This window comes from Oratosquilla oratoria, unplaced genomic scaffold (assembly GCF_046742065.1).
Source record: "Oratosquilla oratoria isolate Oo_2021 unplaced genomic scaffold, ASM4674206v1 SCAFFOLD110, whole genome shotgun sequence".
Lineage (NCBI taxonomy): Eukaryota > Metazoa > Arthropoda > Malacostraca > Stomatopoda > Squillidae > Oratosquilla > Oratosquilla oratoria.
Genome location: NW_027467467.1, coordinates 299,532 through 312,546, shown reverse-complemented (window position 1 = coordinate 312,546; position 13,015 = coordinate 299,532). Strand labels below are relative to the sequence as shown.

The 13,015-nt window shown below is 39.0% G+C and overlaps 1 protein-coding gene across 9 annotated transcripts in view; it reads right to left on the bottom strand.

The window, feature by feature from the left end:
• The window catches only part of LOC143022520 (3-hydroxy-3-methylglutaryl-coenzyme A reductase-like), a 32,924-nt gene extending 20,973 nt beyond the window's left edge, over nucleotides 1-11,951 (bottom strand). For 3 of the 9 annotated variants that reach the window (XR_012966077.1, XR_012966078.1, XM_076180771.1), the window contains exons 1-4: nucleotides 11,483-11,951; nucleotides 9,621-9,727; nucleotides 7,756-7,962; nucleotides 4,478-4,668 (exon numbers count right to left, since the gene is read on the bottom strand). Coding sequence is in view for 3 of the 9 variants with exons in the window: in XM_076180771.1 (XP_076036886.1) it covers nucleotides 4,478-4,567 (90 nt within the window). In the remaining 6 variants the exon portion in view is untranslated. Of the gene's footprint in view, nucleotides 1-4,477; nucleotides 4,669-7,755; nucleotides 7,963-9,620; nucleotides 9,956-11,482 lie in introns of those variants that run through there. The other 6 variants (XM_076180774.1, XM_076180772.1, XR_012966080.1 and 3 more) reach the window with 5 other exon arrangements.
• Nucleotides 11,952-13,015: the final 1,064 nt, after the last annotated feature.

Here is a 13,015-nt window from a genome sequence, read left to right as displayed (position 1 = left end):
ATCTTGCTCATAATTTAAATAATTTAAGTACACACACACACACACACACACTTCAGCGAATGGACGGCTTGGATGACGTTCTGAAGAAAACTGAAGTCTGTGGATCCCAACGCAAAGAGAAGTGCCTAGTGTTTTTACAGGGTGGGGGGGAAATTGCTCGTGGAGTAGTGGAAAAGTAGGGAAAGAGGAAAAGGGGAGGGATTACTGAGGGAAATGGAAGGAAATGAGGAGGGAGTAGACTTGGTCCAGCCAGACAAGCGAAAGGTAAACAAACGACTGAGTGAGGATGAAATGTCTAATAAAAATGTAAAGATTAGAAGTATAGAGAGGAGCAATACAGTAGAAAGTGACGAGAATATGTTCCAGGGATTTAAAGAGGGTGGGGGGGACACAACCCCCCCTCCCCGACTGATAAGACTAGAGGAGAGAGTTGATAAGGTGATCGAGGACTTGGAACGTAAGTTAGGTAATGTTGACAGTATGATACGAAGAATTGAAAAATTGGAAGAACTAGAGAGGGCGAACAAAAACTTAACTAAGGAAATTGAAGAATTAAAACAACAGTTAAAAGAAGTAAAAGATGAGAATAAAGTCTTAAAGGAGAATAATATGGAGAACAAGGAGGGTTGGAAAAAAATTCAGGAAAATAGCAAGGTTGCATTCACTGACATAATCAGACAGCAAATGAATGAACAAACTGAAAACTCAGTTATTAAAGTGATGAGACAGAAGGAGAATATAGTAAGAGACTTAGCAGACAAAAAGAAATGTATAATTATATTAGGAATGGAAGAGAAACACAACACAGATAGAACCACAAGAATCAAAGAGGAAAATGAAAAAGTAAGCCAATTATTAGAATCAGTTCAGGAAGATGAACCAGAAATTATGAAACAAATCGAAGAGAAATTTAGACTCGGAAAGTATAGCACAGACAAGACCAGACCAATTAAGATTAAATTCAAGTCACAAACAACGGCAGAGAATATCTTATCCAAAACAGGGAAACTAGCAACAAGTGAACAATACAAAAAGATATGGATAAAAAGAGAAATGAATAAAGAGGAAAGGGAGGAAGAAAAGCAGAAAAGACTGGAAGCTAAGGCAAAAAACGAGAACAGAACGGAGTCAGAGAAAGAGAGATTCTATTGGAGAGTAGTGAACATGAAACTAAGGAAGTTCGACATACAAAAGAAAAACATAAGGGAAACAGAGAACACAATGGAAGGGGCAGAAAACTAAGTGTGTCTTACACAAATATAGATGGATTAATAACAGGATTGAATGAGCTGAATGATTATTTGAAGGAAAAAGAACCGGACATAATGGGAATTGTAGAAACAAAATTAAAAGGCCCACTACCACCCAACAGTGTAGGACATGATGCATACAATTATTGGATTAGAAACAGAGAGAAAAAGCAAGGGGGTGGAGTTATGCTCCTGACTAAGAAGGATATAAACGTGAAAGGTGTCATATATGGAAAGAATACAGTAGAGATGATTATGATAGAAGTGGAAGACCGAGATAAGAAAAGCAGAAAATTTGTAATAAATTATGTGCCTCCAAAAACAGCCTCATGGGAGGAGAGTGAACATAAAAGTATGTTAGAGGACACAAAGATAACATTAAATAAAATAATGGAAGATGGAGGAAGAATAGTTATGATGGGCGACTTTAATTGCAAAGAAATCTGCTGGGAAGAAATGACAGTAAAGGGTGGAGACGACTCATGGGGAAATGCTCTACTTGAGATGATTATTGACCACACAATGACACAATGGATACAAGAGAACACTAGGTATAGAAATGAAGAACCATCGAGACTAGACTTATTAATTACATCTGAACCTAGAATAGTGGACAAGATTGAATATAAAACACCAATAGGTAAAAGTGACCACATATTGATTGAACTGGAAGTTAATGAAGAAAAATATATGAAAAGAAATGAACAATATAGAAAAGGAAGAATGATGTATGAAAAAACAAACTTTGATAAAATAAGAGAATTCTTCCAACAAGAAAACTGGGAAGAAATATACAAAGAAGAAACATCAGTGGAAGAGAAATGGAATATTTTAACAAAAATTTACAAAAAAGGAGTGGAAAAGTATGTCCCAAGACAAAAACAAGAAAAAGAATATGTAAAATGCTGGTACAACAAAAGTTGTAGGGAGTTAAAAGACAAAAGAGACAAAGCCTGGACCAGATGGAAAAAAGACAGAAAACCTGAAAAATGGAAAATATATACCAGTTATAGAAATGAATATGTACAAACGTGCAGAGAGGAAAAGAGAAAATATGAAAAAGACGTCATAGAAAAATGTAAAGATCAACCAAAACTATTCTACAGATTTGTAAACAATAAACTGAAAAACAAACAGGACTTGGAGAAACTAAGACAAGGGGGAGTTGAATACACTGAGGAAATGGAAATGGCGGAAATTATGAACAAACATTTTAAATCAGTGTTTACAAGGGAGAACATACAACCTGAAGAGATTGAATGGAAAGAAAAAATCCCCCCTATAGAAAAAATAGAAGTATCAAAGAATGAAATATTGATACACTTGAGTAATCTTGATGTCAGAAAATCACATGGACCAGATGAAATAGCAAACTGGATTCTGAAAGAATGCAGAAATGAACTGGCAGACAAAATATAATAATAAGCATAATAAGCATAATAATAATAAGCAATATAATAATAAGCATAATAAGCATAATAAGCATAATAAGCAGTTCCTTAAAAGAAGGAAAAGTTCCAGAAGATTGGAAAAAAGCAAATATAGTACCTATATATAAAGGAGGAAATAAAGAGGAACCTACCAACTATAGACCAGTCTCTCTAACAAGTACAATAGCAAAAATTTGTGAAAGAATTATCAAAAGTAGATGGGTAAAATACTTGGAAAAAAACAACGTACTAAATCCAAGGCAATTTGGATTCAGACAAGGACGATCATGCGTCACCAATTTAATATGTTTCTATTCAAGGCTAATAGACATAATACAAGAAAGAGATGGATGGGCTGATTGTGCATTTCTAGACCTAAAAAAAGCTTTTGACAAAGTACCACATAAGAAGTTGCTTAAGAAACTAGAATCTGAAGGAGGAATACAAGGTAAATTACTAAATTGGATGGAAGACTTTTTGCAAGAAAGAAAAATGAGAGTAGTGATAAGAGACCAGCACTCAAAATGGAATGAAGTAATAAGCGGTGTCCCGCAGGGAACAGTCCTGGCCCCAATAATGTTTGCTATATATATTAATGATATGGATGAAGGAATTGAAAGCTATATGAGCTTCTTTGCAGACGATGCAAAACTACTGAAAAGAGTGAAAACTGAAGAAGATTGTGAATCACTACAGAGAGATCTAAATAAAGTACAGGAATGGAGTAGGAAGTGGGAGATGGAGTTCAACACAAAAAAGTGTAGTATAATGGAATTTGGAAAAAGCAAAAACAGAATAACAGGATCATATAATTTGGGAGAAGAAGGAATAAAAAAAGTAGAAAATGAGAAGGACCTGGGAGTCATTGTTATGAATAATATGTCACCTGAAAAACATATAAATAAGATTTTTGGAGAAACTTATAATTTAATAAGAACAATCAAAGTGGCATTTACATACCTGGATGAAGAAATGGTGAGGAAAATCCTAATCACCCTGATAAGACCAAGATTAGAATATGCAGCAACAATATGGTCACCAAGTACAAAAAAATGTATAAAAAAACTTGAAAGAATACAAAGAGCAATTACAAAACTGGCACCAACACTCTCAAAACTATCATATGAAGAGAGACTAGAAAAACTTGAACTACAGACACTAGAGCAAAGGAGAGAGGAGATTTGATAGCTATTTACAGAATCATGAAAGGCATAGAAATTACTGATAGAGAGAATCTGATAAAATGGGATGACAGAAATACAAGAGGACACGGAAAGAAAATAAAAAAAGACAGCTATAGAAGAGATCTGAAAAAGAACAGCTTTCCACACAGAGTAATAGACAGTTGGAACAAGTTAGATGAGAAAGTGGTGTGTGCAAAAACAATACATGAATTTAAAAATAGTTTAGATAAAATGAGAAATGAAAACGGGACCCCACGAGCATAGCTCCCCTTCCCGTAAAATACAACAAGGTAAAAACTAGGTAAATACACACACACACACACACACACACACACACACACACACACACACACACACACACACACACACACACACACACGCACGCACGCACGCACACATGCACGCACGCACGCACGCACGCGGGGGGGGGATTAAACCTAGAGCAGATGTGATCAATATTCTCCAAAGGTATGTCAATCATTCGATACAATGAGCTGTGGACAAGCGATCCATCCTGTGTCATCAAATACCTTTTCCTCACAATACTTTGACATTTGGTAAAAACAGACAGTCATCAATACACAGACACGAAATGGGAATACACGGTACTAACTTTGAGGACAAGTGAAAGGCAGGCGGGGTAGAACATCACGAGTACCAGGTAGTTGACGACGACCACCGAGAGGCAGGCGAAGCCACACATCTGCTCCAACCGGCTCACACCTGACACCAAGCAACACACGTAAAACGTGTCATGGAAAGGTGCTCTTTACGTGGTATGGGAAGGAGGAGGAGGTCGGGAACCTTATTGGGAAAACAACGAGATAAAATGATTACAGAGATATTGCCTGCCTGTGGTTCTTTCCTGAGACCCACAGGTCCTGTGGTTGTGGTTGTGGTTGTGGTTGTGAAGAAGAAGAAGAAGAAGAAGAAGAAGAAGAAGAAGAAGAAGAAGAAGAAGAAGAAGAAGAAAGAAAAGAAGAAGAAAGAAAAGAAGAAGAAAGAAAAGAAGAAGAAAGAAAAGAAGAAGAAAGAAAAGAAGAAGAAAGAAAAGAAGAAGAAAGAAAAAAAGAAGAAAAAAAGAAGAAAGAAAAGAAGAAGAAAGAAAAGAAGAAGAAAGAAAAGAAGAAGAAAGAAAAGAAGAAGAAAGAAAAGAAGAAGAAAGAAAAGAAGAAGAAAGAAAAGAAGAAGAAAGAAAAGAAGAAGAAAGAAAAGAAGAAGAAAGAAAAGAAGAAGAAAGAAAAGAAGAAGAAAGAAAAGAAGAAGAAAGAAAAGAAGAAGGAAAAGAAGGAAAAGAAGAAGGAAAAGAAGAAGAAAAAGAAGAAAAAGAAGAAGGAAAAGAAGAAGAAGGAAAAGAAGAAGAAACAGAAGAAGGAAAACAAGAAGGAAAAAAAGAAAAAGAAGAAAAAAAATCTGTACAGTCTGAATATAGGAAATACAGGTTTCTGTGTTTTCTGCCTTCTGTGTAATATACATACACACATCACATGAAAATTTACATACTTTGATATCCTCAGAATCACTAAGAAAAGAACATTATAATTTAATTTTCCTTTTAAATCTGGTTACCCAACACATTCTTCTCTTGTAGTACATCTTTTATCATACTCGTATCTATACAATTCAGTTTCCCATTGCAAACTGCACCCCCCCCCCTTCTATCAGAGGCTAGGACAGTTCCCCTTGAGAGAGAGAGAGAGAGAGAGAGAGAGAGAGTGAGAGTGAGAGTGAGAGTGAGAGAGAGAGAGAGAGAGAGTGAGTTAGTTAGTTAGTTCCCCTTCCAGAGAGAGAGAGAGAGAGAGAGAGAATAGACTTTTTGTCACGGAATTTTATGAGCCATACCCTTGGTCCAACTTTAGGGGGCAGACAAACCGCCATCACCTTGGGCCCAGCTGCAAGTACTGTAGTTTTAATTCAACAAGACAAACGATGGCTGCCTGTCGCTGACTGTCTGTCTGTCCTGCAAGGTGGTGGGCCGAGAGACTCGTCTCCCTCCTGCTGGTCCGTCTTTCAAAACCCATCAATTCTCTCGTGTCCTTTCGGAGGAGGAGCTCTGAGGGGCTGATGGTGTTCTCTGGACTGCAGCTCAGGATTTCTCAATCAGCTGTAACGACTGTCATGCCTCCACCTCCTTTCCTCGTAAGGAGCGGTGACAATCAGCAGCTGCTCCCCTTTGGCCTCCTCCTACAGTACTGTACTCTTGTATGTATGTCAGTGGTTTATAGTAGTAGCAGAGTATTCACGAGTAATTGGAGGAAATATAGTAGAAGTTGAGAGAGAGAGAGAGAGAGAGAGAGAGAGAGAGAGAGAGAGAGAGAGAGAGAGAGAGAGAGAGAGAGAGAGAGAGAGAGAGAGAGAGAGAGAGAGAGAGAGAGAGAGAGAGAGAGAGAGAGAGAGAAATCTTGAGCCCATTCCTATAACTGAGAGTCTGCCCTTCAGGAACCTCAGGAGCCAGATGGACGTGCGAGTGTCAGGGGGAAAAGTTACCCCTTTAAAATTTTGGAAATACTTAGAAATTGATTCATCATCCAGCTCTAATATTTTTAATTTACTATGGTAATGATTAGAATTAATTATAAAGAAATCCATAAAAGGAACTGGATTCGTTAACAAACATGTTAAAAAAAATGTTACTACGTAAACATTAAGTCCTAATCTCGCTATCGGACACGGAGGGTAAAGAACGGGCTCATTGTTTTGAACTAGTCTATCTACGTGGCATATTGGAGAAGCCACGAAAGCTCTTCAAGACAGCCGACCCAGGCTGCTAAATCATAATCCGAAATAATCCCTTCACGAAGGTAAGAGTTAGTCAGAACCATTAATTAACATTTAAAGAAATTTAATTGAGAAGCCCTTGTCCAATAGAAGAGTGAGGGGAATGAGACGGAAGAGGGGAATGCAAGTCGAATGCTAGCAATAACTCCCTTGGAGTGTTGCTAAGTGTTTGAATAACCCTTTACGTTCTCATAACTAGGTTATACAAGTTTTTTTTAATAATATGTATCAAAACCAATTCTCATTTATAGTCCGTTTTGAGGCCTTAAGGTGTCATGACATAACTACTGTATAGGGGGTTAGCCCTAGCCTACCTAACCTAAAATAATTTGTAAACTTTAAGTAGGGTAATTTAAAGATTTCTGAAGAGGCGTTTCCTATGTTATATTTCAGGAAGAGGCATATTAACCTCATGTTACCTCTCTACGGTCTTGTAAGGATTTATTCTGCCTCCTGAATCTTTCAGATACCCCACTCCGTTTTCTTATTGATGTAGTATTGTTTCTGAATAAGGTTGTAAAATTACAGGGAACCAGTCCTGGAGTAAAATGTACTATTGAAAGGGAACACAAGTTTGCAACCCCCCCCCTTCCCCGGTTTGGGAAGTTTATGGAAGTTCTGGAAGAATAAATACAGAGAAAAGATCGAGTTTCCTTTCAACCAAGAATGGAAAAGTGGACTAGGACCCACCTACCCAATCCCCATGTCCTACCAGACAACTAATCTGCAGTCCAGTACCAACCCTCATCCTTCGGTTTGTGTGTCATTGACACAAGGAGCAGCGGAAAAATGATCGCTTACCCGGAGAGAGCGTTGCAATCTCTATCAACTGAACCAGTGTTGATCGGAACCTATGGTATTTTGAAGTAATGATATGTTTGTCGCGTTTCGCCGCAACACGAGTGCCGAGGCCTTACGATAAGGGAGGGCAGCAAGGAAATTGTTCTCTCCAACAGGACCACCACCACTGTCCCTTTACTATACATACATATACCAAAGGCTTCCCCCCCACCTTACACACAAGTGCCAAAAAAAAACAAAGGCATAGAAACAACTTCCACACACCGAGCATCGACAAAACTCGTTCCTCTCCCGAAATGACCTCTGGCTTACCCAAAAGAGTTCCTGCGCTGATTGATAACCAGCACCTCGACCATCATGTCCAGCGTGAGTGAGGGGCCCAACTGTGCCATGCCGAGGGCAATGTTGGACGCCACCTTGTGATGCGAGGACGAGGACGACAGGGTGAACTGGGCCAGCAGCAGCAGCAGGGAGGCTTTGCTCAGGTCCACCAGCAGGAGGAAGAAGAAGAGGGCATCCCTGTATGAAAGAAGCGAGTATTAACACCGAGCGACACGTAACATAATAACAAGAACAGCCCAATTTGGGGGGGGGGGGGATTTCGAGACGTGACCCATGAATGAGCTTCCAATGTGTAATTTGAGATCCCCCAGAAAAAAAAAAAGAACATCTGAAGACGAAGCTGGAGAAGACGGCAAAGACTCCTCCGATGCCTGCTGCCAGAGGGGACATCAGAATCAGTACATGAACTATTTCATAACTAACACACACACACACACACGCACTCACACGCACACACACACACATGCACAGGTGATACAGGCCAAGCTCAAACAATACACGAGTCCAAATCTGAACATGATAACTGGAAATCAAAGATATAGATTAAGTTGGAACCATACATGTTAGAAGAAAATTAGAGAACAGGAGGAGACGGGACCAACGAGTGTTGCTCCTTTCCTGTACACTGCAATTAGGTAAATACGCACAGACAACCGAGATTTCTTGTTTTAGGACAGAAGGGCTTTCAGAGGCAACAAGAACAAAAAGCTCACATATCTAGAGGATGTGAAGAAACGCCATTTCCCATATAGAAGTGTAGCTTACAAGGTGACATAGTCCAAGTTCAAACAATAGAAGTTGATGTCTTCAAATCTAAATGTGATGCATGATGACGGGGAGTGGGTGGGTATGAGAAATAGTGACGCAGCCCAATAGGATTTCTCCCCCGTCTTCTCCTTTTCTGCATGAGGGGACGGAGAGGGGGGGGGGTCGCCCAATTTATGTAGTGGCCTTGCTGTGGATGTGCTGTGTCTTGCGACACTGCTTCTGACCCAGGGCAGTCGACAGGATGCTGGGATGACCCGTCATCTGGGAGGTGCCAAGATGAGAGGGAGGGAGGCGGGTGGAGGGGAATGGAGTATATAGGGGGTGGAATGGGTGGGAGTGGTTTCTATGCATTTTTCTTTTTGGCTATCCCCCCCCCCGTGTAAGGGGGGGGTAGCCAAAAATTAAAATCACTTGACATGATATATACAAAAACATGAATATCAAATGAATATGTTGAAAGCAGGATTGAGATTTTGGTTCAGATCTGCAAACTCTGCATTTCACACCCCAACTATTCTCCCGACATATTTTGAGAAAACATTACAAAGTTCCCCTGCTTCTTTACAGAATATACTCGTTGGTATCATTCAAATTGTTTTGCCAATTTCTCTTTTCTAAAGTAGCAATTCACCATGTATTTTATCTGAGGGGGGAAATGTACTACAATTAAATCAAAGAAACAATATTGACAGAGAATCTTGGACTTTGTCGACATGACTTTAAACGTATGTTTTCAAACGACAATTCAACGACAGTAATATTATTGACACACTATCTCTCATTCTTTTAAAATATGCATTTTATAATGTATTTTGTGATGAAAAGAACTAAATTTAAATTAATTTAATCAAGAGTACTTGATGATTAACGACTTGAAGAATAAACTTGATACCCACACGGCAAATCCTAAACTAAGGCAGCTTCTGCGAAAAAATCCATGTCAAATGACATTCTGTCAATTGTTGAGAAAACAAAATAGTTTACCATAGTTATCTTACTGTAGAAAAAAGTTCTAGATGTTGAAGGAAATGGTCCAGTGCGAGTGTGTCATTGTTTTCTATACTTACCTAACATATACTTTGAGCCAATTGTGTGAAGGGTGCTGAATTGATGGTACGTGTAGAGCTCTGCAATGGACTACTGTCACAAGGACGACGTCGACCCCTTGATATTCCTGCGGTACAGAAATACATTTTGATGCAGTGTTACTCTACGTGATTTAGGTTAAAAAGACAAATACCATGGCAATTATAATTGATATTATATATTTTTGTCAGTGGATACGCGTTAACTTGAGATTCAAATGGGCTGTAAAAAATTGTTAAAGAAAATGAATGAAAGTCCATTTCTTAGTTGTCGATATTTTGTCAATTTCCCGTGCATGCAGTTCCTAAATAATAATAATAATAACATTAATAATAATGAATCAACATAAATTATTTCTGCAAACAAATAAAATATCATAGGAATGATGTATGTTCTTGTGATCTCATTTCTGGTTCCAAGTGCCTACCACTCGACAATAATTATTGACATTGACTGTCATGATGCAAACCAATGAGTAAGGCTTATATTAAAAGAAAAAGAAAGAAAAAAAACTAATTTAGTGTGGCACAGAAAATAAACAAATGAAATTTTGTACAATTTAGTTATTTGTTACTGGGCAAACATCGCCAACACCATTAACTGGTAACAAGTCAAGACAGCAAGTGCTAAATAATCAGAATAGGGCCAAAACATCCCAAATCTAGGACACCTGCAACCTAGTCCTAACTAAGACGGGCTATGAATGTTTTGGCCATGGAACTACAGCCTAGTCCTACAACATTTGGGCTGCTTTATGGACATAAGCTCACAATAGAAAAGTGCAAAAAGTATTAATGGTAATTTTATAATTGATATATGTTATCTATTTCCCATAAAAAAAAATGTACCAGGTACATTGGGCCTTTGCATAACTGTGAAGTAGGCAATCTATCACAATCTTGTTCTCTTCACATTTAGAAGTTTAGATTTTGTATAATATCAGTACATATTTATCAATCAGAAATAACAATAAAAGTATATTAACTATAATTATCGATACGAATGCAACTGACAACTGTAAATTCATTTATGGGCGGCATAATTGCACGTACATACATACATATACCAAGGCTTTTTCCCCCTTACAAGGTGGGGGGTAGCCAAAAAAAAAGGCATAAAATCATTCCCACCCATTCCATCCCTGAATACACTCCACACCCCTCCGCCCTCCCTCTTATCTTAGCACCTACTGAATGACGGGTCATCCCTGCACCTTGTCCACTGCCCTGGGTCAGAAGCAGTGTCGCAAGACACAGCACATCCACAGCAAGGCCGCTTCATTAAATCGGCGACCCCCCCTCTCCGTCCCCCCATTGCATAAAAGGAGAGGACAGGGAGAAATCCCTTCGGGCTGCATCAAATTTTGCTCACACATACTACCTTACCCCCCATCCACCCGCCCATTCCACCTCATGCAATCAATTATAATTGCACGTAGGACACAATAGTAACGAGATTAAGGTTGGGATATAAATATTGCTGGGAATAAACATGATATAAATACTTATACTGGTGGGATTGCATGCAAAGTGTCACGAAAATAAAGGCCATTCATTACAACACCATGTCATGGAATGCACAGAACTACGTGAACTTGGAAATGACATAAAATAATGTTCCTTACAAGTATCTTGTATGATAAAAGATTAAAACTCAAACAAGTTACAAAATCAAGTCAGGAGACATTATGATTATCAATATGTATCGATAACAAACAAATGTATTGTTTTCAAAGCTACAACATTCCATTTTTGTTGACAGGGTGCACTAGCAAGCTGTGCACCCCTTTCGCTTTAATCATGAATTATTATTAAGTCAATAAACACAAATAATAATACTTTACTTGATCTCGCTGTCTTGTTTACTCTGTCGTTCCAATGCGTACGGTTACACCGTCGCAGGGCGTTTGGCTAAGTTGCATCTTAGCAACCAATTTTTCGCTGCATTGCTCGATCGTTTCGCTACACTGTTTTATTGATAAGAGGGAACTTTATTTTGATTCTAAAAATCTGCAACCAATATGTAGGTGGGAATAAGACATGACATTGGAAACAACGTACGCGCATGCACACGATGCACGAGTACTATGTTGTAAAAAGCACGCGTCCATAACAAATGCACATAAGCCATTTTGTGACTGCGGCCGTCCACACTGCACTTTTCACACCCAGCATCAGACCATGACCATTTGCATTTTTTTTAATTCATGTTGCACATGTTCTTTCCTAATATTTTTGTATTATTATAATTATTAAATATTTCAATTGTTAACACTTATATGAGTATGAGCTGCATTTTTAAATATATTTTTTCTTTTCCTTAAGCCCTACAGAAAAGCGCTGTTGGATGGCCTGGGGGCACGTGCAGTTGTGCTTATTACAAAACCATGTATTTTGTTCGGTTTCATTAAACGCAATTGTAATTGGACAGGCCGCGCCTATGCCATGGGCTTAATGTTTGCGCTAAATGTAAGCCCTGGCAACATAAGTCGAATCCTGCAACCTGATTGGTTCGAGCTTTAAACGGAATATTTTGAATTATTAAAGTTTTTATTGCAAGACTCTTGCAGTTCAACCGATTGTGTTCCCAGGGTCTGACGACGAGATTGGAGGAAGACCCTGGGTACTACGGGGTTGAATATGCCCCCCCCCCCCTAGGCCCAGGGCCATGAAACCAGGAATTAAATTTTGGGAGCTAATCATGCTTTCGGGGGGGAGGGGAGTGCCGCTGTACTGTGCACACACAACTCGTGGCGCAGTCGGTAAAGTTCCCGGCTGCCACTACGGAGGTCCGGGTTCGAATCCCGCCCAGGGCTGATATAATATCAGTATCGATGCGCTGCTGGTTGTTACTCCAACTCTCGCGGGCGGGGAGTTGTGTGTGCGCGTGTAAGGTCACAGCATTACCCCTAGATCGACCGAATACGAGCTCTGAGCTCTCTCCGGGGAGGGAAATAGCTGTCGTTCAAGAGTCCAGCACGTGATCCAAGTGAATCCAAAGACCATGGTGAATCACACACACACACACACAAGATTTGTAAACAATAAACTGAAAAACAAACAAGACTTGGAGAAATTAAGACAAGGAGGAGTTGAATACACTGAGGAAATGGAAATGGCAGAAATTATGAACAAACACTTTAAATCAGTGTTTACAAGGGAAAATATACAACCTGAAGAGATTGAGTGGAAAGAAAAAGTCCCCCCTATGGAAGAAATAGAAGTAACAAAGAATGAAATATTGACACACTTGGGTAATTTTGATGTCAGAAAATTGCATGGGCCAGATGAAATAGCAAACTGGATTCTGAAAGAATGCAGGAATGAACTGGCAGACAAAATACATAGCATAATAAGCAGTTCCTTAAAAGAAGGAA